Here is a 26,124-nt window from a genome sequence, read left to right as displayed (position 1 = left end):
CTGGGATGTGGTCGTGGCTGGAGTGTCCACACCTCGGCCCTGTCCAGCCACCCCACGGCTGCGGACTACCTAGGGGACAGCCAGGGCCTCTGCCCATGGGGCCTTCTCTCTCTCCTCTCTGTGGGAAGCGCCTCCTGGCAGCGCATGAGCTGCCGTGGGGGGGCCTGTGGGAGGGGGTGGGAAGAGGCTGGTGGCAAAGACCTGGGAGCGCGATCTGCCCTCAAAAGTCACTGCTGGGCTGGGGGCTCTCTCCAGGGGGCCGCACCACGCTCCCCCAAGCGGGGCGGCTTCTCGGCGGTCTTCACGACACCCGCTAAGGGGTACAGGTGGAAGGGGGGCTCCCCACATTAAAAGGATGGGGACCAAGGATGTCCTATCCCAAAAGCCCCCTTGCTGAGAAACACATCTCCAGAAAAATCCAGAAAGGACAACTCGTGTTTTTCCACTCTCTCTCGGCCTAAGTACCTAGAGAGACACCTGTACCTGCACCTGAGCTCTGGCTGCCACCCTACCTGGCGATGCCTTGAGCGGAACACCCACCAACCCACCTCTCTCCCCTCCTCGCCGGTCACTTTTTTATACACTCCCTCTGAATCCTGGCTGCTTCCTTCTCTAACACCTCGTAGGTTTGCAGGATAGTGGCTGATTCCTTCACCTTCCTACCTAGTGGCTACCCTGCCTGGTTCCCACAGAGTTTGAACTTGGGGACCCAGCGCCTCCTGGTAAAATGAGCTGGCCTCTGCCCTGGGGACGATGCTGCCCTGCCCTGGCCCGCAGGCCTGGAGGTGAGCGTCGGTTTGCCTCGTGAGGCATGCACGTGCCCCCACCCGCTCTGGCCCTGCCCTCCGCATGCACCAGCCACGTGGCCCGGCTCGAGGGTTAGGTACCAGCAGAGCTGCGAGAGAGAGGGGTTACGGTGAGCGGGGCGGGCACACATCACCAGGCTACCTCCGGAGACCGTCTCCAGCCAGGCCTGCACGGCCGCGCGGCGTTGGGAGGGCAGGTCGGGCACTGGATCGAAACAGACGATAAAGACAGAGTTAGCAGGGGACGGGGGCATCTGCAGTGGGGAAGGCAGAGGCCGGGCCTGAGGTCCAGGGGAAGAGAAACCGAGGTGGCGCGATGAGACCGGGGCCCGTTGTGGTCTTGCTGTTTGCCCGCGTGCCGGCCTTGGGGACGAGAGCAGGCGGGAGGGCACACGTGGGGGCCAGCCCGGGTTTGGGGCCGCACACAGCCCGGCGGTGGGGTCCCCCGTGGCCGCTGGGGGTTCGTGTTGCCGCAGGAACGGTTAACAGCTGTCGGTCTTGCCTATTAGGTGGCGCCTAAGTCCTGCGCAGCAGAAGCTGGAGCATGTGGCTGCAGCAGACCCTGAGGCAGCGCAGGGTGCTGGGAGGGGGTTGGGGGGCGCACGGGGGTGGAGGAGCCGGCAGCCCCCATGCCCCTCGAGCCTCGTTTTCTTTCTTTTCTGACTCCTCCTTAAAAGAAGCCAGAATAAGGGATGTCTTTATCCCAGTATGGAAAACAGGGCATTCAGCCTAAAACCTGGAGCTGGAAATTATGTCCCGACTTTTGTGGCCTCCTTGATAGAAATCTCTCCCTAAAACTTGATTTCACGTTACATACCACTGAATTGTACACTTGAAAGTGGGTAATTGCATGTGTTAGGTGAATTTCACCTGATTTGAAAACAAAAAACGACAACACTTCAGTGCAAAATACGCTTCCCGACCGCCAGCCCCACAGTGCACACTCACACCCAGACACGCTCCGTGAGGAAAGCAGCAGCAGGTTTTACAAAGTGGGGGAAGAGGAACCCTGCCTAGAAAGATGGGAGAAAGAAAGCAAAGCCTTGGTTTTCCAAAAGTCAAGTTCACTGAAGAGCCACGAACTTCGGAACCCACAGAGGACTTCCCGTATCCCCACGCCGGAGCCAAGGGCAGGCGTCACGGGAGAACTGACGGGTCAGGCCCTGCTGGGAGGGCCTTCTGCCGCCCAGCGCGGGGAAGAGGGCCAAGGGGCCGCAAAGGTGCCTGGGCGGGATGCAGTTACCTCCGGAAGGAGAGGACCCAGAGGCGGGCATCGCGCGCTCCTCCTCCGCTTTCTCGCGAACGTGTGTCCAGTGCACGTCGGCCTGGATCTCCAGGGGGTCAGCGGGGTTTATGACGGGCTGCAGCCTCTGCCTCCCGGCTGGCGCGCCCGGTTGGAGGGTGAGGAGGAGAGGGCGGGGGGAGGCGAGGTGGGGAGGGAGGAAGAAGGCAGATGATCAAGGGAAGGAGGGGACAGAACATCACAGGAAAGGAAACAGAAAGAGCAGTTACGGGGCTTGCCAGGGTCGGGCCGAACCAGGAGGAGGCCAAAAGCAGGGGCCTGCGCGCACGCGCTCGCCCGGCCATGAGGAGACCGCTCGCATCAGTGAAGAGGATCGCACGTTCCAGCTCACGAGCAGAGAGAACTTTCCCTTCTGAGGCTTTTTCTCATCCCGAATGCACTTAAGGGTCCCAAGCAGCAAGTGGAAAAAATTAGCAGAGCACACGGGCCTCTGAAAGGCTGTGTCTCCAGCCCAGCCAGGGACGCCCGGACGAAGCCCGCGCATGAGCCCCCAGCCATGGCCAGGTGCCGGCCGCCCCTGCCAGGCGGGTGGGTGTCTTTGGAAATTTAGGTCACAGGACAAGAGAGGTGGGACAGGATAGTGCCCTTCTGCTACCAGCTGGGCAACTCACACGACAGGGATTTACCCTGCTGGCTAGGCACGGTTTTTCCTGCTGTATGAGGGAGCTTCCCCTTCCACCACGGTCCTCATGCTGTGTGCTGGGTCCAAGGCGGGGAAGGCCCGGGGCAGGGGTGGCAGCGGGAGAGGAGGCAGCTCTGTTTGCGAATCCCAGGAGCTTTGGGAGCTGGTGGCAGGCCTAAGACCAGCACTTCTCTGGTGTTTCAGGGGCCAAAGCCCTTTCTTATAATGACACTAGGTGGCCCAAGGAGCCCTCTGGATACAAGACCTGGTTTCTCGGCCATGTGACAACTTGCCAGCGGCTCCTTTAGATTATTCTTGCCACCAGAGCCCAAGGCCTTGGCGTGCAGCCCCTGCCCAGAGGGAGTGCTCGGGCCACGCCATCATCCTGGGTAAAAGGAAGGGCCAGCCAGCGGGGGGTGGGGGGGTGTCTGGGGGAGGAGGATGGCTTTTTGGGCAGCAAGAGCAGGTGCCACCAGACCTGACGGGCCGGGGTTCTGGCAGAAGACTTGGCCGGCAGCAAGCGTTCCACCCCACCCCACCTCCAGCGGGACAATCTGGCTTTGGCTTCATTTCTATCCCGGCCTCTACTTAACCTCCAGGTGCCGGGTGTGTGACGTGGGCAGAGTGCCGATCAGACCACCAAACGTGGATGCCGAGGCTGGGCGCCCTGGTGTGGGGTTTTCACCCCTTGCCTACTGCCTTATTGATTCACAAGCTTTTCCCAAGGTCCATTTGCCTTTTTGGGGGCTGAATTAGGCAGAATCACCATGAAGCCACCGGGTAGCCTGAACAGTCTTAGAAAAGACTGAGGAGGGTAAGTACAAGAGAGGAATGCAGAACCTTCCACTGTCTTCTAAACTCTCCCCCTGGCTGCTGCTGAGCTGCCTGCTGGTAAGGGGAGCCGTGGCGGCTCATCGGCCTGTGAAGGCAGCGATCCCCCTTCTCGGAGAAGGTGGAGGGAGAGCTGAGCACGGCTCTGCCACCTTCTAGAGCTGTGACCGTGACGTGAGCTTTCCTCCGGTAGAGGAGAAGCTGAGCCTTGACGTGATGAGGGGACCTCGTGGCCAAGCACGCAGGAGGACAGACAGGCCACGCGTGCCCTGCCCTGACCTTTCGGGATTCAGGTGCTGCCCGTCAGGGCTGGGCCCGGGGCAGGAGCACGGCTAGCTGCATGCCCAGCCCATTGGCACGGCTCCCCGAAGCACAGATCTTTCCACGTGGGACCTGCTCTTGAAGGCAGATTTGGGATGGCTGCTAGGGAGCTAGGGTGCAAGGTGGCATTGGGATGGCTGCTAGGGAGCCAGGGTGCAAGGTGGGCAAGGGGGCAAAGCGGGTACCTTCACGTGTACCCGTATCTTCTTCCTCTGGGAAGTGCCGCAGCCACTGGCCTTGCCGGAGTTCTCTGTCCCGGGGGCAATACTCCCCTTCTACAGCAGGGGGAGCCAGACACCCACCAGCAACACCAAGAATCCCGTGTGTGTGGGGGTTCAGTGCAGAGAAAGGGGCATGCGGGGAGGAAAGAGAATAGAAAGAAGAGTTATTGTCGGCGGCAAGGCAAGGGCGTCCTTTCACTGTCTCCACAGGCATCCAAGTCCACGTCCAAAAGAAACACGCGATGTGCGGGACCAAAGGCTCATGGCCAGGGAGCCCGAGGGCCGGGCTGAACGGGTCAGTGTGTGCTGCTGCCCGAGGTAAAACCTGCCCCTGCAGGTCCGGTCCTGACCGGAGTTCAAGGCCAGGAAAGGAAGTCTGCGTGCGGGAAAGCGGGGACCAGGCTTTGGCCCTACGCTGAGCCGGGGGTAAGGGCCACCGAGCCCTCTGACCGTCAGACGGCGAGGACGATGCCTGGAAGCACAAACCCCATGCCCTCTGCGGCGTGGCAGGCGTGGCGCCCCCGGCAACAGGGACGCGAGGCAGCTCTGGGCCAGCGTGGCCCGGCCCTCCCGCCCGCTGACACCTCGTGTCTCAAAAAAACAGAGTGGGGGGCAGGCTGCCGGGGCTGCCTTGCAGATGCCCCGGCCTCTGCTCAGAGTCAAGAGCAGAACTAGGCAGCCGGGGACCTCCTGAGGCGCCGGGGCAGAGGAGAAGGGCGCCTCCTGCTCCTGCTGCCCCCCCAAATCTGGTCTGCCTTCTGTTGGGAGCAACACCCGGAGCGGGGGGCCACGCCTGGGAAGGCTCTGGGGCCTGTTTTGCTCCATCCTGGCTGTGCCAGAGAAAGCAGGCCGTGTGTGGGGGCTGCGCAGCCCAGAATGGCATTTCAGGGCCAGGGTGGCGCGCGCAGAGCCCGCTGTGCCTGCTCTGCCCGGCCTGGCTGTCCAGAATCTAACCTGCTCCGCCGGCTGGAGGCCGGGCCCTCGGCTCCGACCGCACCCTGCTCTGCAGGGAAGACAGGTCTCTCCTGCCTGCTCTCCTCACTCCCGGCCGTCTGTGCGGCCACGAGGGGAAAAGGACCCTCTCTCCGCACAGTCCTCTTCACTCGGACAGAAGGGAAAAATCTCCCGGCCAAGGCAAGAGAGTATTTCAGCACCAGCCAGAGCGACTTAACACGGGCACGACGGCGTGTCCTCTGGGGAAATGGGCTCCCAACGCCACTCGCGCCATGCACCACTGGCAGAATCCCACCCCAGGCACGCGGGCTCCCGGAGCCCCTCGGGGACGCTGAGCCGGGAGGAGAGGCAGCGCTCTGCGGCCCCCAAGGCCAGCCATCGGGGAACCTTCTGGAAAGCTCAGTGCCCCTTCTCTGTGAAATTAAACTTCTCTAACTGAGCCTGAAGGGAAGAGAAGACGAGAAGAGGACCAGGATGAGGGACCACTGTGGACCGAGCCCTCGCAGCAGCCCTTGGCCTCCACACGCCATTTCCGGCAGGCACGCACTCGAGGGACGCTGCGCCCCTGCCGGGGGTCCGTGCGCCCTCCTCTGGGAGGGAGCCTGGCTCTGAGCCCGGGGGACGGAGGGTGGACTCGGGGGGAGGCGGACCCTCGGGGGGGCCCAAGGCAGGGGCAGGGGCAGAGAGCTTTTTCTGACCTTCACTAGACTCTTCCTCCTCGTTGTCGTAGTCTTCCTCCTCCTCCTCCTCCACTTCCTCCTCCTCCTCCTCCTCCTCCTCTCCATCCCCGGGCTCGTAGTGCTGTGAGGCCTCCGCTTCCTCCTCGCTCTTCCCTTTCAGGAGCGCGTGGATCCTCACCGCCTCCTTCCAGGGGACGCCGCCCAGGTCGGAGCTGGGCAGCCGGGGGCCCTCCTCCTCCTCCATGTCGGACTCGGAGCTGCTGCAGAGACAAGCACACAGCCCCGGTGAGGGGCCGCGCGGGGCCGTGGGGGAGGCGCAGGGCCATGGGGGAGGCACGGGACGGGGGGACGCCCTGGGGTGCCGGGCCCAGGACGTCGCGTTTTATCTAAAAGGCAAAAGCATTCGCTGGAACGAGAGCAGTGGTCCTGGGCTCAGAACAGGTGACAAGGCAATTTGTGATGAGAACTACAGGTAGGCGGCGGGGGGATGCGGAGACACAGGAACACGGGGTGTGCCTCCTATCGACTGGCAAAAGGGTCTTACAGATTCAGGATGTGCAACCGAAGCCCCGTGGTAACTGCAAAGGAAATATCAGGGAATATGCAAACTCAGTCAGAAGTGAGCGTGCAGGTGCCAGGGGCACGGGGCTGGGGTGTTCAGAAATAATGGGTGCAGGGTTTCTGTTTGGGGAGGTGGGAAAGTTTTAGCAAAGGAAGGTGGTGCTTAATCCAATGGAACAGGCCAGACGTCTTCGCGGAGAGTCGCCGTGGTTTCCTGCTTCAACAGTGCTTGAACAGAACCCCTGTCGGCCAGCCACCCCCAGCTGCTTGCCACCGGCCATCCAGTGTCGCACAGCCGCCGCTTCTCAGCCGCCCATCATGACGACCACATCCCCGCCGCAGGTGCGCCAGAACTACAACCAGGACGCGGAGGCCGCCGTCAACCGCCAGATCAACCTGGAGCTCTACACCCCTTCCGTCTACCTGTCGATGTCTTACTACTTTGACCGTGATGATGTGGCTTTGAAGAACTTTGCTAAATATTTTCTTCACCAATCTCATGAGGAGAAGGAACATGCTGAGAAACTAATGAAGCTGCAAACCAACGAGGCAGCCGAATCTTCCTTCAGGATATCAAGAAACCAGAACGAGAGGACTGGGAGAGCGGATTGAATGCAATGGAGTGTGCATTACACTTGGAAAAAAGGGTGAATCAGTCACTACTGGAACTGCACAAACTGGCTACTGACAGAAATGACCCCCGTTTGTGTGACTTCACTGAGACCCACTACGTGAATGAGCAGGTGAAGTCCATCAGAGAACTGGGTGACGACGTAACCAGCCTGCACATGACGGGGGCCCGGATTCTGGCTTGGCAGAGTGTCTCTTTGACAAGCACACTCTGGGAAGCAGTGATGAGAGCTAAACCTTATGCTGGCTTCCCCCGAGCCACAGGGTAGTAGTGCATGTGTGTTGGGTTTACCTTTTCTATAAGTTGTATCAACGTCTACCAAGTTCTTTCATTGGTACCATTTCTTCAAATAAAGTTATTTGGTACCCCCCCCCAAAAAAAAAAATCCTATTGAACGGGTAGGGGTGGGAGTGGCCGAGAAGGGGAAGTTTATAATATATGTTTCTATGATAGATGGATTAAAAAAATAAAGAGAAGGCAAGAGAGAGCAACTAAAGAGACAATGAAAATTAAATGCAATGATCCTGGATGGGATCTAATGAGCGAAGAGAGAAGGCTCAGAGGGGCATTATTAGGACATATGAGAAAATTGAAATATAGACTGTAAGCTTTAGAGGAATGTTAATTTTTTTTTTCCTTGACCTTGATAATTGCACTTGACGTGTATCTACAGTGAATATCTGTATTCTTAGGAAGTAAACATGGGAGTATTGTGCTCAGGGAGCATAACGTATATAGCCTACACTCATCAGAAAACGAACTGATAGATAGACATACAGATAAATGGATAAACAGAATGACATGGCAAATGGCAAAATATTAGAATTGGTGCAACTGGTGGTCTGGGTTATAAGGGTATGTTCTCTTTATGCGGCCTGTATTATTTTTGTAACTGTCCTATAAGTTCAAAAAAGCACTTCAAAATCTGTTTTCAAGAGTGAATATAAAATAGGCTTTCTTGGGAAGCATGAACATAAACATGTAAGCACCTTCTCAAGCCCACATGAATGAAAGCTCTGCCTGGGGGCGCGTCATTCAGTGAACTCCAAGACCCCTGAGCCTTCACAGGGCCTAAGTGGGGGACAGCGGTCCAGCTGTGATACACACTCACGATCCCAGGGAAGGGGCAGGCGAGGGAACCTTCCGTCCTGACGCGTGTGTGGTTTGAGGAGCTCAGTTCCACTGGACTCAGAGGCGGCGGGAGCCTCATGTGTGAGCCGCCCAGAGGCCAGCTGCAGCTTAACCATGGGACGGGCTGGCAAGAGGCTGGGGCGGGGGTGACAGCAGATTCGGCTGTGCTCCGTGCCCAGGCCTGAGCCAGATGCTGGGGGACAAAGCCGCCAAGGCCCCACTTGCGGCACAGCGCGCACAGGGACTTCTGGGGGAGGGCGAGCCGCTGGGCACGGCCCTTGACAGCCAGCTGCATCTCTGCGGCAGGCCGGCAGGAGCCTCAGCCCTGTTCCGCTTCCAGTGCCAGCCAGCACACTCGGGTCCCTCTCGGGTCCTGCTGGGAGCACATCGCCTGCCCCCCTTGCCCTGCACAGAGAAGCAGCGCACTGGGCAGCCCCCCGACACAACTCAGGCCCCTGCTGCGCCGGGGGGTCCCGAGGAGCACGGTGCCTGGGGAGGGGGATGTACTTAACCGGGCTGGAGAAGCTCTGGCTCTCACAGGAAGGCAACGGCGACCACTGGCACGTGGCGCCCAGCTCCCGGGCAAAGAGGACGGCCCGGGGTGGTGGGGTTCTCACTCCCCTGCCGGGGCCCACGTGTTGGAAAGGGAGCCCCGAGGACCCTGCGACGAGGCCGGCAAGGCCACCTGCAGCTCCAAGCGCACACCGGCTGCCTCTGCCACCTGCTGGCCGTCAGGTCTCGCACCGTCCCTGAGCCACGGTTTCCTCATCAGCAGGGAGGAGATGGGGGAGAACTGCTTTTCCTCAGGCTCACGGGCACTCTGGAGCCCAAGCCAGCCGTTTCATCTGTTTGCTCAGCTATACATTTGTTTATTCACTCAGCAAACGTTTTTTGAGCATCGACTACAGCTCAGCCAGGGGGTACAGAAACAAAAAGACTCAGCTCCTGATTGCAAGTTGCTCAGTTGAGCAAATCCCGCTTCCCTCATTATTCACTGGACACAACTCAGCACCAGCTACTTAGAATACACTGTTTGATGTTGTAGGGAATGGAAGGCAATCAAAAAGAGACCCTGATTCTGAAGGGGAGACAAGATGCACAGACATACTGATAAAGGAAAGTAGATTATAATTGTGGCGGGAATGGAGGGCTGGGAGGAGCAGGTTTAAAGCAGGTAAATGGAAGAATCTGGGCCATGGAAGGCTTGGCATCTGCACTTTGACCATCTTTCAGTATTTCCCTTACTGGTATTACTTAGCCTTAACCTTCACTTACTTCCTTACTGACTGACATGAAGCGTGACCTGGTGCCCCTGGCGTCTTTGGAACGTGGAGTAAGGATGAGGCTGCCCCCAGTGCTGCCCTAAAAGCACAGGTGACTCGGCCACCCTTTGGGGCAGGGGAGGGTGCTGCATCCGGCCGGCAGTGGGCAGCAGGGACCGGGCGCAGCTCGGCGGGGGGCCCGGCCTGTGCAGCGGCCACAGGACGGCTGCGCAGCCCTTAGAGAGGGACGGCGAGGCCCACCCGCCGCTCTCGTTAGTTTCAGTTAACCCACCCCGGCCTGTTGTACGGCAGCTCCAGGAGGAACGTGGAGCGAGGCCCTCCCCCTGGAACCACAGCCTGGAAACTTCCTAAGCGGGCAGAGTCACGACACCGAAAACCGCGCTCTACCTTTGAGAAGAGAGAGCGACCTGAGGGTAAGAAAAGGCTCCACGGTGGAGGACACGGCCCTGGAGGCCCCCTTCCCTGCACGGCGCCCACCCGTGTGTGCCTCTGCTGCACTGTGCAGTGATTATCCGGTCCAGGGCTGCCTACCCCGGCTGCCCCCTCTCCCAGCAGGACCGGATCTGCTGTGCCCTGTTGTGCTTCTCACAGCACCCGACAGTAGAGGCTTCTGCCTCACTGCAGAGGGCGGAGGTACCTCGAGAGTCCCCCCATAAAACGTCCAGCAGGAGGAGCTGCCCTCTCTAGTGAAACCCTCCCTGCCGCCGTTCGCACGCAGTCCACCTCCGGTGCTTCCCTGAGCTTCCGCTCGCGTGTCCTATCGAGGTCACGTCGGGGCTGGTGGGAGCAGGTGAAACCAAGGGCTGCGTGGACGTGGTCCTCGCCAGGCAGGGCTTGTCCCGTGAGACGCGCTGAGCCGTGGCTATGCTGTCGGGGGCGGCGGGTCCAAGGGGGAGGCCCACCGGTCGTCCCAGCGGCACTGCCCGCCTGCCCGGCGGCACGGGGCACGTCCGTGGACGCACTTGCCCATCGCACAGCTCAGTGTGTGTCCCCCTTACTACTCCCACGTGGCAACTGAGGAGGTGCAAGGTAAGGGTGAGCTGGGATGCCCACCCAGAGCAAGTGCCGCGCCCCGCTGCTTCCTCCTGAGTGGTCCCTGGAGCTGTCCAGGCGGCAGGCCCAGGAGGAGGATGGTGATGGAACTCTGGCTGCCTGGGGCTCGGCTCGGGAAGCAGAGGCCAGGAACTCGGGCAAGCTCTCCTCGCCATGGGGCAGGCTCCTGCCTGGGGTGCCGCCACCCGCGATGGTCCTTGCTCTAAAATCACTGCTGCATCCCTCTGCACGCTTGGGCCCGTCCTCTGACCCCACCCGCGCCACTGCGAAAGACTACCGGGGAATGCACGCTGCCCGGCAATTTTACTTGGTGGGCACTGAGTCCTCGCTGAACTGGCAGGGGTTCGGGCAATGGCTCCCGCGGCTGTGTCTGCTGGGCAGGGCGCAGGGCAGGAGGGGAGCGGGCAGGGAGGCTTCCAGTCATGAACGGTAGCCTGAAGCCGCCCCGTGGACAGCTGTGGGGGCTCCTGGGAAGCTTACCTTCCTCCTGAAAGGTGCACCTGTTTGCTCAGTGCCTCACAGGCTTTTGCTGCGCGAGCACATCTTTCCCTCCAACGATCAGGGGGAACAAGGCTGAAATTGTTTTTTCGCTCTTGCCTTCGGCTGCCTGTTCTCTCCCTGAGGAAATCAAAGTGTTATTTACAGGGTCCTTTCCAGAGGGTAGCTACAGGGCCAGGCCTGGGAAAGAGGCCCTTTCTTATCAGGAAAACGTGGGCAACCCAGGCTCAGAGTGGTGATTTTGGAAGTGTGGCTTCTGTTGCTCTTGAGAGATGCAAATCCTGGGGTCCCACCTGACACCTCCCTATCAGAACTTCGGCTGAGTGTTCTGTTTTACCAATACCTCTAGGTGATTCTGGTGCCCCTAGAGCCGGAGAACCACTGCCCCAGGGCACAGTGAGCTTCAACCAAACCTAATTTCTCACACTTAACTACCTGGTTCAAGAATCGAATACAAGATAGCTGTGTTTTGCTGAGAACTCCAAGTTAATACAGCGATAACAGCAACAACTGCTGGCATTTGTTTCGTGCCCGCAGGGTGCCAGGAATTGTAACAGGTGCTCTGCTTGATTCATCCTCACCACAACCATCAGAGGTGCAGTTTTCTTGGCAGATGAGGAAACTGAGGCACAGCGGGGTTTCGTAGGCTTCAAGTCCAGGCTGGTTTGACTCTAAAGCCCGTTTCCCAAACGCCGCGCTGCCCTGCCTGCTGTGGCAGGGGCCTGGTGAAGGATTCTCCAAAACCTGCTGAAGGCGGGCTCCAGCAAGGGCCGGGCAGTTCCTTAAAACAACGGCATTTCTCACCGGGGAATCTAACACCTCATCAAGGGAGGACTGAGGGCTGCAAGTGCACCTCACACGGCACTTGAGAAAAGACCCTGCACATTTCCTTCTTCCAGGGGAAATGGGCTGGAAGCCGTTGCGCCCATTCCCAGCTGAGGTCGAACGAGGCAGCGTTCTGCTGTCTTGTTTCAGCTCTCATACTGTAAACAAGTGTCCTTTCTGTGGTATACTTAGTGCCACACTTTTCGCATTTTTGTGCTTTTTGTTGGTGGCTTTGCTGTTTCTAAGCCCCCCAAATGTGGGGCTGAAGGGCTGTTTAGTGTTTTGTTTTTAAAGATTTATTTTTATCTATTTATTGCCCCCCCCCTTTTGTTTTTGTGCTTATAGTCTACTCTCTGCGTCTGTTCGTGTGCTTGTGTTTTTTTTTAGGAGGCACCAGGAACCGAACCAGGGACCTCCCATGTGGGAGGGAGGCATCCAATGGCTTGAGCCACTTCCACTTCCACTTGTTATGTCTCTTGTGTTTCCTCATTGTGTCTCTTCACTGCCATCACCTTGTTGCATTGGCTTGCTGCGTCAGCCCATCATGCTAGCTTGCTGTTTTGTTTAGGAGGCACTGGAAACTGAGCCTGGGGCCTCCAATGTGGTAGGTGGGTGCCCAACTGTTCAGGCCACATTTGCTTCTCATGGCTAGTGTTTCTGACTGCAGGAAGGCTGTGGTGAGCCACACAGAGAACAGAGGTGTGTTAGGTGAGCTATGTTCAGGAATGAGTCGTCATGATGTTGGCCATGAGTCCAATATTAGTGGGTCAACAATACATAGGATATAAGGTGTCTTTAAAAGAAGGTGATGTACTGATCGGATAACGAAAACGCGGTGATCAGAGGCTTCTGGGATGCCGTCCCTGTATTTTCCCTAGAACTGCAATTTGGTATTCGCCAATTCAGTGTTCAGGGTGACTTTATGGAACTTAACTGCAGCAGGTAACGAGAACTGGCTGCAATTTAAACAACAGAACCAGTCAAGTGTAACCCCGCCAGCTGCTGCACGCGGCCAAGACTCAAGTTCTCTGCCTGTCTTTACAGGAAGGTGTGGTGGCCCCCAGGACTGCACGCTGCACTGGGCTGACACACACCCAGCCTCCAGCGCCAGCCCAGCGCGCCTCCCTGGAGCCTCCCGGCTGCGCTGGGGTTCTCCCTGGAGCCCGTGTGGACATCTGCTCCTGCCAATGGCCCGTCAGCAGTGGCACGGCAGAGCCTGTTGCCTTTTCAATCCTCAGCAAGCACTTGGGGCATCTCTGAATTGGGAAGGAACTAGTCAAGTGGACGGTGATCTTCGCTAGCTCACAAGTGGAGGAAAGAAGGATCTAACGGGACCAGGGAGAACGGATTGCGGAGCAGCAGGGGAGATGCAGAGGATCTCCCTGCCCAGGGATGGACCCCAGCTCTTGCTCATCCTCTAAGGAGACAAACTATGTGCTCGTCTCCTCGACAGGATTCCTGGAGGGTGACCAAACACATGCCCGTGGAAGCTGACGTAACTGCCCAGCACCTGGTGGAGCAGTTCTGACGACAGCCACCACCTACGAGCATTTGCAGGGAAGGGTACTGTTCCAGGCGTTTAGCACCTATTGGCTCATTTCACCTTCACACCAATCCGGCAGGGGAGGGACTGGAATTGCCCCGTTCTACAGATGAGGAGATGGAGGCGTGGAGAGCTTACGTAACCGGCCTCGGCTCACGTGGCTGCTAAGGGGCAGAACCAGGGCTGCACCGAGAGGCTTGGGTGCGGCCGCTGCCCCGGCCAGGCGCAGGCTTACCTGCTGGCCGCGTCCTCCTCGGTGCCCTGGTCCAGCACACTGCTCAGGTTGTGCTCTGCCTGCGTCTCCTCGGGCACCTCCTCCAGCCCCTCCGCCTGCTTCACGGACAGGCGGTAGTTCTCCAGCTCGATCCTCTCCGGGGTGCCCCTCAGCCTCTTGGCGATGCTGGGCTCCTCCAGGCCATTCACGCTCGAACCTGCAGGACAAGCAAAGATGCAAGTTCCACTGACGGATCACGGGAACTGAGCGGGGGGGACAAGTTTCAGCCTCCGAGGCCGCCGATGCTCACAGCAGTGGAACGAGACAGCCCTGCCTACGGGTCAGGGAGCCGGAACAAAGGGCAGCTCGAAAGCCAAAAAGGCCACCCGACTGGCAGACTGGCGAGGAACCCGGCGTGCGGGGGACAGCACCTCCATGTCCTCCTCAGGAGGCGGCCGACTGCCCCTTTGTCAGCCCCAATGGGAGCGACGGGGCCGGGGCAGGGGCTTGGCTGGAGCTTGAGGCCGCCCACCGACTTCCCGGGCCCCTTTGAGCAGCTTTCGCCAGCGGCTGAGCCCCGCACAACTGTCCCCAAGCTAAGCCCTGACCTTACCCCAGCTCGCTGCCTTGCAGAACGCCTCCCGGTGCGCCTGTCTCCTCGTGAACGGACTCATGTCAAACCCGTTTTGTGTGACAGAAGCACCCCATGGGTGCCGCCACGTCCCTCCCACGGTGCCAGCGAGGGGGGAAGAGTGAGGTTGCCTTGTTCCCAGTGACCTAGCCAGTGCTCCCGGGTAGGGGGTGCCCCCCAAAGGCACATGCGCTCTGCGGAGCGATCCAAACCACAGGGAAATCCAGCTCCCAGCCTCCTGCCCTCAGGAGCTCGGCATCCACTGACGACCTCTGCCGGAGCCGAGGACTACACTGGGGGCTGCAAAACAGTGATCCCCACTTTTCTCATTCCTTTTCCACTTATTGACAGTCACTCTGCTGCAGAGAAGGGCTTCTCCCTTTCCTCTGTGCTCTTCTGAGTACCACTGTGGACTGGTGGGTTCTGAAGCTCGAATGTTCCATTGGACCATCCCGCATCTTTAGTCTGCCCTAATCTAGAACAGCCCCTCCCTCGTGCTGCTCAACCACGGGGCCACATTGGCTCCCCCGAGTGGTTTTCTCGTTTGTTTGCTTATTTTTAGGAGGCACGGGGAACGGAACCCGGGGCCTTCCACATGGGAAGCAGGTGCTCAATTGCTTGCGCTGCACCTGTTCCCCCAGCATCATCCTTCTGGGCGTTCCTTCCGGCTCCGCGTCGGCTCTGGAGGGCACGACGCGTCCTTTGATGTGTGCGCTGAGACAGCACATGGACTTAGAGTCGGGCAAACCCAGCTGAGACGCCGGGTCCCGCCAGGGTCTGGCTGAAGCAGGGGTTTGCAACAAGGGGCCCGAGAGCTTGAACTGAAATTCAAAAAAACCATTGTTCTCGTGGGGACATGTTGGTGCGGGTGTGATCTACTTATTAAATAACACGCAGCACAGAGTGGACTCAGGAAGGGGTCCATGGAGCAAAAAAGGTTAAGAACCCCTGGCATCAAAGGATCTTAGGAAGACTACTAAGTCCTCGGAGCTTGCTTCCTGCTCACCAATGAGGACACTGTCCACCCGGCAGGGTTGCTGTAACGATTACACGAGAGTGTACCCCGTGCGTACGTGTGCGTGTGTGGGACGACTCTCTGCCCCATGCGCCTTTGTTATCTTCCCCCTCTATGCGGGCCCAGTCCCCAGGGCGTCTTCAGAAAACAGGGCAAGTGGCACGCTAGTAGCTGTGGTCCAGCGACGTCGCCACCGCCAGGCCTTTTTGAGACACAGTGTGGCGATCTGTGTGTTCTCGAGTGGGTCAGGTCATGTGTCTACGCTCTGGATCGCAAACAAATAGCAGTCGCTTTACGAAGGAAGATGGGAAGAGCCGTCCAGCAGGGGGAGCAGCAGCCCCGCAGGCAAGTAAGTCTGGCACGACCAGACATTAAGTGGAGGGGACAGTGGCAGGGGAGAGGTGGAGGTGACAGCAGGTCACCAAAGGCCCTGCCACCTGGTCAGCAGGTACCTGACTTCTGGGACATTCTAAGCCCTAAGAGACAACACTGGCTTTTAGCATGTGACATCAAACCAACCCAGTGTTGGGTGATGAGTGGTCCCCTTCCACGCAAAGCTCAGACCCTCCGATGTGAAGGACGAAAGGAAAGGGGTGGAATGCTGAGTTGGCAATAGTTGTGCTGTAAGAGAGTGCACAGAAAATGTTCTGGAAGCCTAGCCCTTTTCTTGTGGACAATGTTTTGAACCTCTTTTGAATGGCATTAGAAAGAATGTTATATGGATCCAAGAACCACAGGGTAAAACCTCTTAGTGCATTTGCCGGAGTTACCAGGAAAATTTGGTCGAGCCAAGATCTTCCACCAGACAGCACCTCTCCAATCGCCTGAAGAATCTGTGCTAAAATGCCAGACCCGCTGGCATGTTCCTTTACAGATTCAGGTACATCTGCAACGATGGGCCCAGACACAGCCTGGGGCTCACGTGTGTCCCGAGCACAGGCTCCTTGTCTCGGCCTAATGCCCTTGGCAGAGTAATTTAAACGCCTCTGCGTCGTGGTTTAACACTGAGCTCAGGGCCCCTGAAGTATGAGCCGTGGCGCTGAACTAGGATACCTGGAAGACCAGGCGTTATGTGGACTGTGGGTGACAGCGACAAGGAGGCAGGGAGCAAACAGGCCAACGCGGCCTCCGCGCTCCCCCAGCCCTCGCTACGCTGGCCCGTCATTTCCACATATCGGCCTCCCCATCCAGGGCCTCGGGGCCGACGTCATCCCGATGAGGAGGCTCGAGCCCCAACGGGCCACCCTGGAGTCCTCCCTTCCCATCAGGCACTTCTGACGACCGCCCTGGAAGAGGAAGCGGACGGGGACTAACGCAGTCAACCGCAAAGCTTATTCCAAAAATAAGGAATAAAAACCAGGATTTCTTTTGGACAGAAGAAAAATAGTTAAGAGTAAGAACTATCACTTCAGGGAAAACAACGGACACTCTTCAACGCAGACCCAAGCAGCTTCGCAGCGGAGTGAACAGACACACGCATGTACAAACACACTCGGGACGTGAAGCCCGGTTTTGGTGTGTATTAATTACACTGTTTGCCAGGAATTCTACTAGAATCTTGGGAAACAAAGCAGATTAACATATCTTCACTCTTGAAGAACCACAGACTAGTCAGGGAGAGTCCTATAAAACACCCCATCTCAGTGGGACTTACCAAGTATTCTGACAATGCAAACACATGTTGCTACAGGAATACACAAAAGGGGCAAGTTAGTCCCCTCGGGATTCAAGGAAGGCACTCCGGAGAATACGGAGTTAGCCAGTTAAAAAAAAAGCTGTGGGAAGTGGACTTGGCCCAGTGGATAGGGCGTCCGCCTACCACATGGGAGGTCCATGGTTCAAACCCCAGGCCTCCTTGACCCGTGTGGAGCTGGCCCACGCGCAGTGCTGATGCGCGCAAGGAGTGCTGTGCCACGCAAGGAGTGCGCCCCATAAGGAGAGCCACCCAGCACGAAAGAAAGTGCAGCCTGCCCAGGAATAGTGCCGCACACACGGAGAGCTGACACAAGATGACGCAACAAAAAGAAACACTGACTCCTGGTGCCGCTGATAAGGACAGAAGCGGTCACAGAAGAACACACAGCGAATGGACATAGAGAGCAGACAACGGGGGGCGGGGAAGGGGAGAGAAATTTTTAAAAAATTGTGTGAGACTTTTTTGGCAAATGAGACTGAAGTTCAGCCATGAAGTCATCTACCCAAGGCCACACAGCCGGTGAGCGATGGAGCCACAGTTTGCGCTCTGGCAGCAGCGACAGTTCAGTAGACCACCATGCTGTCCCTAGACTTAGAGACAGAGAAGAAAAAGAAGACATGTTTCCCTGAAAAGCCCTGCTCTGTTCTCTTCCTGGCTGTTTTCACCATCTAACCTCCTCCCCACTGAGACTCTGGACCAAGGACCCAGAACTTTAAGAATGCACTTCCCTGCTGGGAGCCTGCAGGGGAAACAGCACTCTTCCCTCCTCTCCTGCTGTTTCTCTGGAATTTCTAGAAGCTCCACAGACAAACAGGTCATCAAGCAACAGAACTTGGCAGTCAGAGCTCAGAGAGGGGAGGGTAAGCACTGACTTAACTCTGGGCTCAGCCACAGCCAAAAAAAAAAAGAAACCAGAAGCACCAGAAGTAATCCGATCCTCCACACATCAGGCCCCCAGAGAAAGGATGGCGCTGGCCAGAAAACCACGAGAAGTGTCCCACTGGAGATTTTCCAAGAACTGAGGTGGGAAGAAGTAGAAGAGCCTCCACTGTTTTACCCAGGCCCATCGAGTCTCCTCGGAGCTTTCTGTGACAAGGGAAGACATCACCAGACGTTCCCCGAAGCCGGGTCCCCGCGTGAGCTCGGTTTTACCGAAAGGAAGGTGGCACTCAGGCAAGTACCTGACACCACCAACTGTCCTTGCTTCCATTGCTAGCCCACAACCTCAAAATAACCATGGGAGATGGAAAAAATAAATCAACATCAGCATCCTCGCCTCTGTCCCAAGCAAGGGGCTAGAATGTGGGTTCACCACATGGCGATGATAAACTAAGGTACCAGAAGTCACGGTGTGGAGGCCAGGGCAGTGGCTGTCGCCCCAGACACCACCTCCCAGCCTGGTCCCCCAGGTCTGTCCTCACTCGTCAACCAATGGAATAGCCTAGAGGAGAGCACAGGCAAGCAGGTACAGAAACGCTAACCGGCAGACACCCGTTTGGAAGATCAGAGTACCACCAGCCTGGCCAGGCTAACTGGCCTTGAGCCACCAGGCCGCCCACCTCGTGCTTTAGCACAACCACCATCCTTCAGGGACTTTCCAGCTAGAAGCAGAGCGAAGAGCTGGCATCATTTCCAAGGTCGAGTCTTCACGAAGTCAGTTCCCTGGGAGGCCAATGACAGCTTCCCACATACCGAAAGGAAACAGCGCCCAGGGCTGCATCCTAAATAGGAGAAAGGCTCTGGGCCTGACCTCAGGGTTCTGTTTTGGAACAGTCACCGGCCACGGGCGCTCCATACATCATCCCGAAGGAAATACTTTTCCTAACCGGACAACCTGCTCTCAGCTGATGTGCAAGGGCCGCCAGCAGCTTTTCTGTCCATCCGGTTCCTGGAGAGAAGTGAGGGACGTGCGTGAGGCTGAAGAGGCGGTGTGCTCCCAGCTCCTCCAGGGGCAGCTCCCTGCTGCCTGCGGGGTGACGCGAGGCTCAGCAAGGCCAGTGTGCGGTGGGCGAGCTGCTGGGGCCTCCGCAGTGCTCTGGGTGCCCGTGAAGGAATCCGGACACCAAGGGTGTCTTTGAACTTCTGTTCACCTCTTGGCCTGGTTGCCCATTCCTTTGTCCCTTCCTCTTTATAAACCTGGGGAAGCTGGAACAAAGTCTCAAACTCTGATGCTGATTTTTACTATGGTCCCCGTATGGATAAGCAGGCGCCTGCAGGGCTTCATTCCTTCACCCACTCAGTCAATGAAATACCTACCGAGTTCCTACGTTCTGCCAGGCGCTACGGGAGGGGCTCGAGCACAGCAGGGGGTGAAACAGGGGGCCTGACGACCAGGGGGCTACCAGGATCAACTGTGGCCATCTTCCAATAAGAAACGGCGCTTGAGATGTTAAATAGCGATGGTCTCATCTGAGTGGAGAAAAGCCCTCCTGCCATTTCAGGGTACGGAAAGCCGATTCTCCTTTACGCCTGCTCCCTCTACTGTTTCCTTTATCAAAAGTGACTGGAGGGGTGAATGGATGTAGCAAAGTGATTGGGCCTCTGTCTATCATAAGGGAGGGCCAGGGTTCGATTCCCGTGGCCTCCTGGTGAAGGCGAGCTGGCCCATGCGGCAAGCTGGTCCAAGCGGAGAGCTGGCCCAAGATAATGCAACAAAAAGAGACACGGAGGACAGACAGTAAAAGACACAGCAGACCGGGGAGCTGAGATTGCATAAGAGATTGTGTGCCTCTCTCTCACTCTGGAAGGTCCCACGATTGGTTCCTGGTGCCGCCTAAAGGGAAGACAAGCAGACACAGAAGACTGCACAGTGAATGGACAGAGAGCAGATGGTGGGGGGCAGGGATAAATAAATCTTTTTACAAAAATCGGTTAAAAAAAAATGACTGGAGGGAGTGGGCGTAGCTCCGTGGTTTGATCAACTGCTTCCCATGTGGGAGGTAGCAGGTTCAATCCCCGGAACCTCCTTTTAAGGAAAAAAAGTGGATATTTTTGCTGTGATTTCCTTCTATTTCAGAAGCCCCCTTGCAAAGCCTTGCCTGCCCACGATCCTGCACAAAAGGGAAGCGCCAAGCCACGAGTTTGATCTCGGAGGAGACGCTCCAGAAGGTGAAACCTCCTGAGGGAAGGATATTTCTACCCAGCAGCAGCAGCAATGGAAATCGATCCATTTCCATTTGGCAACAAGACTTTGCCAAAGAGACCCCTGCCCGCCTGGTTTACGTTCCTCCCCGCCCAGGGCTCCCACCAACCCAAGGCCATTGGGGGGTCTACAGCTTGCTTTCATCTCCTCCCTGCTGAGGGGGGAAATGGCCCAGCCACGCCACTCTCCAGCACTTCTGCAGACACCGGGAAGGAGGGATGAAAGCGTCTGCAGCGGAGGCTGTTCTGAAACAGAACTGCCGGCCGGCCCACGGTCATTTCCCCGGGTAGCACCAGGCCTGCGGCTCCCTGTGGAATCTGAGGCTGCCACTGGGCCCCAGGGACCCGGCCGGGCAGCTCGCTATTTCGTGGAAGGCCAGCCTTGGAATCAGAGCACCTTTTTATCTTGCTTTGAGCTCGAAGTCCCTTGGGGCAAACACCATCCAAACGGGGTGCCGTCTTGGCTCACCAGCCGACAATAACCCACCTTGTGGACCTCGCCCCCTCTTGTTGTGTTGGGCAGTATCAGGCATCAGTGGGAGATGGGCTTTGGCCTATTCTCTGGAGGAGGAGATCACTCCCAGCTTAGACCCAACCCAGGGAGGAATGAGATCTACTGGGGGCCGGTTCCAAGGCGCAAAAGGCCTTCCTTTGCTTATGATACGATGCCGGAGCCACAAACTTGGGCTTTGCCCCATTTTTAAAGTCCCTCAGTTTATTTGCTTTAGCAGACTTGCCAGACCGGGCTCACAGCTTCAGGCCTTTTATAGCTATTTTCTCCTTCCAAGAGGACACTGACCCCTTCTCAAGTGCTGAACCCTGTGCTTGGAAAAGGATCCTTTTGCTCTGGAGGCCAAAGAAAGAAATTTCCAAGCTGCTGCCCTCGCAAGGCAGCTCTGGGCCCTGCACAGCCACCCCCTCCACAGGCTCGCCCTGGCAGGAGGGCGAGTTCACAGAACCCGGCCAAGAACACGCAACACGAGGGCATCGGGTGCTTCTCTGCTTGCAAAGCAGGTGAAGAAATGAAGAGTAGCATTTGTTGAGCTAGTCTTTGAGTCGGGCATGGTGACAGGGACGCTACATACCCTGGGCCCTGAGCTGTCACAACACTCCCCTGATTCGGTTTTTTCGTGAAGCTTCCAAGGGGGTGCCTGAGCCTCCAGGATGTTAAGCAACTTGTCCAACAGATCAGACAAGGCAGTGCTCAGACTCAACCCAGGTCTGCACTGCCCCAAAGCAAGGGAGCCACCGCTCATGCACGCCACCGTGCAGGGTGAATTTTGTCATTGTCCCTCCTGTGCAAAACACTTATTCTTCTTGTGGGGCAAATGAGAAGAGTGGGTCATGTGGGCGCAAGGGCAAGTCTGGCTGTTTTGGAAAAATTTAATTACCAGGAGAGTTGGGAAATTCTGAGTTAAACATTCCCCAGCAGAGGCTGAGGGGGGAAAAAAGCCAGCAGGGAACAAATCAGCACCGTACCAGGAAAAAGAGCCAAATGGGAATGGGAACAGCTATGGGGATGGAACACCGTTTCTCAGGAAGGCTGAGGGCACCTGCCCGGCCTGGGTCGGAGGCGCAGGCGGGCGCAGGGGCTCTGTCTTCACCCTTTGCTCTCATCTGCACAATCCCACAGGACTTTTACTTTTATGTTACTTTTCTGGTGTCAGATTATTTCTGTTATCAGCACAGTTATCTTCCAAAGATGCCTTTTTGGCAGATGGAAATCCTGACACCCATTACTGTATATGGCCAAGGCAAAAAGGTTTCTCTGAAGGTAGAGACCCTGCTCCCCCACCTCTTTTTTCTCTTCCTGGTGTGTGCTGCGGCTCTCTTGAAAGTATTCTTTCGTGTGCTGTTGTAACACCTCACAGATAAAACTCGACGTGTTCCTTAACCGTCAGCAGGTCGCCCCGAGGAATGGATGCCTACCCACGGCTACCCCACTGGGGCAGGGATGCTATGGGCACGGCTAAGGCACGGGGGTTCGGCTGTGCTCCCTTGAGCCCCGAAAGTGCTGCGCTCCAGCCAACATTCTCCCTTCCATGTGAAGGCTGCCCGCCTTCACATAGCTGGGGGGCGGGGGGTACCTATTGTGCAATGGGGCTATTTTAACTCGCTAGCTCACATATGCAGCTGAAGAACCAGGAGGTTCTATTCAGTTCAATGCCAGTCATCTACTAACTCACCCCATCATAGGGCTGGGGTCTCCGAAACCATAAAGGGCAAATGAAGGGGGAAGCCTGGCTTGACAGGGTACGCCGAGACCACTGCTGCCCCCTCTTCCACTTCTGTCTGCCCATTTGTGCTTCCTTTGCCTACTGGCACCAACCCGTGCCCCCAGAAAGCTGCATGTACCTCTCTACCTCGGCACCTGTCTCCTGCTCACAGGTCTGAGTGCACCCAAGCCAGGGGCTCTGCCAGGGCGGGGAACTGTCCTTGGTGCTGGGGCAGGTGTTCAAGAAAATGTTTTGAATAAGTGGTCAGGACAAAAGCCCTAATCCCACGTCTGAGCTAACATAATACTTTCCTATAATTTAAAAAAACTAGTTGAACCTATTCTGGTCTCCATTTCCTCAATTCAATTCCGTGTCCCTCGAGTAGCTCAAAGCTGTGAAGGGGAAGAACGAGTGCGGCACACATCCTGTGATGGGGCAAAGCTGCCACGACAGACATGGTTCCTTAGCAGCCCAGAGGGAGGAGGCCCTGGAAAGAGACGATCATGAAAGAGCCCACACTCTAAGAGAGCTTCTCCATCTCGCAGTGGAGAGCAGCTCTGTTCCAGGAGCACTTTGCTTCTTGCAAGGTGAGGCCCAATAACACAAGATAGAGGAAGGCAGAAGAGCAATCAAAGGCCACGAGCCAGGGAGCAAAGAAGCCCAAGAGGACGTGCTTTCCCCATGATGCTCAGTTTAGACTTGAATCCCTCCAGTCCTCTAGAGCAGAGTGTCCCATGCCCCCCACCCCTCCCCGCCAGCCAGAGATGGCCCAGGTGGCTCTGAGTGGCCCAGGTAGCTAGCAGCCCAGCCTCGAGTGCAGAGCAGGCTCCAGTTCAGAAGGCTCTTCCTTCCAACCCCAGCCCAACACTCCTGTTCCCTCACAGTTCAGTGTGAAGACACCAAGGTCATGAATTGCCCTTGGGGGGCCGGGAGAGTCATGTTAGGATCCTGCAGAGCTCTGCTAGCCATTAGACCTTCAACGGGGCCAAGCCCATCCCCCAAATCAAAGAGGTGCAGATACTGATCCAATCCGTAATCGCACACATGACCTTTCCTTTAGCTAGTCAAGAGGAAGGAGCGTTTCGGCAAAGGGAGATGCGTGTAAAACTGCCTCCAGCAATTCCCACAGCTGCTGCCTGATACTCAAGTCTATGGGTCACGGCCCCGCTTCTGTCTCCATCTGTTAGAGGGTCACGGAGACTGACCCCAAAGGGAACCGTGAATGCCTAGGGACAGAGAGGCGCTAGATGAGAGGACAGATATGGAGAACGAATGCTGAAGGAACAAAAGCCTTCTGATGGATGAGACTGCAGCAGCAGCAGCTGGACAGCTAAGTTCTGTGGCTCCACTTTTGACAGTCTGAAGCTTTCTGCAGATCCCAGAAAAGAGCATGTCCTCAGGGCTGATCCCTTTCTGTGCAGTTAAACCTGTCGTAGGCAGGAACTCTTGATTAAATTACCTCTGTTAAGGGTCTCTGATTAGAATCTGTGATCCAGGGTGGTTCTGGTCCCCTTACTGGGGTCCTTTATAAACAGAGGCCTAAAGGAGCAGGCACAGGAAAGAAGCGGCAGAGTCAGAGAACCTGAGCGGCCGAGACAAGTCCTGGAGGCCAGAGGCTTGACTCAGCGGAGCACAGAAGAGGCCCCCGGGAGGCCTGGCGGTGCAGGGGGAGAGTTGAGTCATCTGCCTGATGGCCCATGGCTGACTCAGGGAGAAGGCAGCCTGGAAAAGGGGCCAGGGACTGCAGAGCCGCCACTATGCCCTGCCATGGCCCAGGCCACCCACAGCCAAGCTCCGGGAGAAAGCATCTTTAGAGGGTGCCGTCACGTGCCCGGTCGCCCACGGCCGCAACTCGTGAGGCAGCCTCTCTTGATGTGGACACTTCCTTGGCCTCAGAACTGAAGCTTTTAACCTAATAAATGCCCATCACAAAAGCCAACCCATTTCTGGTATAATGCTCCCCGCAGCATTTAGCAAACTAAGACACCCATGAAACCCGCCTCCCAGCGCTGGTGCTGATTCTACAACAGGAGGGCAGGACACGTCTCCTGCAAGGGGGCCGGGAGGTGACGCTGAGCCTCTTGGGAGGTGGGCGCGGGGGCCCCATCAGCACTGATCCAGCCAGTGTTCCGGACTGCGTGGGTGCCAAAGACGGGCCCGACTCTGGGGTTAGGGGTTGAAAATTCAGCTCTCTAGTCTTGTTTATGCTTTTGTTACTATAGTGAAGGGCCCTGAGGGTGTCAGGGAATTAGCAGGTGACTTCACATCCCATCCACGCAGGCAGAGGGAAAAGCAATGCCAAATTTAGCCAAGCACTTGCAAAGATTTAACAATGCTTTGAGAGAGCTGGCATGCCACGGGAGGTCAGCTGCCCCTCTGCTGTCATCCAGGAAGACTCAAGCCCTTCTTCCCTGTTCTTCCTGTTTCCCTACATTTCTGCTATTATATCCCAATGGGCCAACCTGTACTAACCCCACAGAAGGACAGACTCGAGACCATCAATCAATCAGCAGAAACAACCTAATTAACCCTCTCACTCCAATTATTCCAGCATTTTTTGGAATCCTTGCCTATGATAATCATGTTTGATATTTCTACCTATGTTTTGAAATAAATAAGTTTCAGCTTATTTGCACTTTACAACCACTTTAAGAGGTAGAGAGGCACAGGTAGCATTTTTTTCTATTTGACGATTTTTTAAGATGGGGAAAAACTGAGGCTCAGAGAGGTTATAAGCAAAGAAGCAGCCATCAAAATGGAACTCGAACGAACCTCTTCTGTTCTCAAGATCCATGTTTGTTCTGTTTACACAGAGCTGAATTCTCTGACTGTGGTCACCACAGAGGAGCATTGTCTGGAGGTGCAAGGAGTCCATTGGAGTACTACTTTTTGTCTGTTCTCTGTGTCCATTTGCTGCGTGTTCTTGTTTTTGTCCACTTCTGTTGTTGTTAGCGACATGGGAACCTGTGTTTCTTTCTGTTGTGTCATCTTGTTATGTCAGCTCTCCGTGTGTGTGGCACCATTCCTGGGTAGGCTGAACTTTCTTTTGCGCTGGGCGGCTCTCCTTACGGGGCGCACTCCTTGCACGTGGGGCTCCCCTACGCGGGGGACACTCCTGCGTGGCACGGCACTCCTTGCGCGGCACGGCACTCCTTGCGCGCATCAGCACTGCGCATGGGCCAGCTCCACACGGGTCAAGGAGGCCTGGGGTTTGAACCGCGGACCTCCCATGTGGTAGATGGACGCCCTATCCATTGGGCCAAGTCCGCTTCCCAAGGGGTACTGGTTTTTTTAGCCTACCTTCCAGAAAGTTCTGTCCTAGAGCACACACGCTATTAGTACAGCGGTTCCTACAGGTGAGTAAGCACATACGCATTGGAGCATGCACTTACCACCCTGAAGGGGGTAGGCATTCGTGCCTGGAACCCTGCTGGAAGATTTCAGCACAGACTGTACTTATGTATTATTCTCATTCACTCTCTTGCTCTCTGACTGTGATCAATATAATTGTGATGAATTATGTCAGTGCCTCACCCTTTCTCCTGCTGACTTTAGCAGTCTAGATCAGTGGTTCTCAACTCGGGTAGTTTTGCTCCCCAGGACACTGGGTCACGTCTGGAGACGTTACTGGCTGTCACCGTTACGGGAGCAGGTGCTACTGGGTGGAGGGCAGGGATCCTGCCAAACATCCTACAGCGCATCAGAGTCCCCACCCCAAAGACTTGTCTGGCACCCTGGCCTTGAGGTCTTATCAAACTATTCCTAACTGTCCCTCCATCGGGCCAACACTCCACCAAATAATCTGATCGTGGCTCGAATGGATGAGGGCAATGAGAGCACAGGGCAGCCATCCCACAACTCTTCATCTTGGTGGACAATGGAAGTGCAGTACAGGGAGGACACGGGGGGACTGGCCGGAGAGCGCCTGGCTCGCCCCCAGACAGGGAG

The 26,124-nt window shown here is 56.7% G+C and overlaps 1 protein-coding gene and 1 pseudogene across 5 annotated transcripts in view; one reads left to right on the top strand and one right to left on the bottom strand.

Annotated features, from left to right (window-relative positions):
• Nucleotides 1-26,124, bottom strand: part of MICAL3 (microtubule associated monooxygenase, calponin and LIM domain containing 3) — a 204,097-nt gene that overhangs the window by 32,024 nt on the left and 145,949 nt on the right. For 3 of the 5 annotated variants that reach the window (XM_071210096.1, XM_058282477.2, XM_071210093.1), the window contains 4 exons: nt 13,499-13,694; nt 5,757-5,998; nt 4,069-4,158; nt 2,050-2,187 (listed from right to left, as the gene is read on the bottom strand). In XM_071210096.1, the coding sequence (XP_071066197.1) occupies nt 2,050-2,187; nt 4,069-4,158; nt 5,757-5,998; nt 13,499-13,694 (666 nt within the window). The remainder of the gene's footprint in view (nt 1-2,049; nt 2,188-4,068; nt 4,159-5,756; nt 5,999-13,498; nt 13,695-26,124) is intronic. The other 2 variants (XM_071210094.1, XM_071210095.1) reach the window with 1 other exon arrangement.
• On the top strand, nt 6,603-7,297 carry LOC101439833 (ferritin heavy chain pseudogene; annotated as a pseudogene).

The sequence above is a fragment of the Dasypus novemcinctus genome, chromosome 20 (assembly GCF_030445035.2).
Source record: "Dasypus novemcinctus isolate mDasNov1 chromosome 20, mDasNov1.1.hap2, whole genome shotgun sequence".
Classification (NCBI taxonomy): Eukaryota; Metazoa; Chordata; class Mammalia; order Cingulata; family Dasypodidae; genus Dasypus; species Dasypus novemcinctus.
Note: the sequence above shows the minus strand (reverse complement) of the source record. Positions and strands in the feature narration are given on the sequence as shown.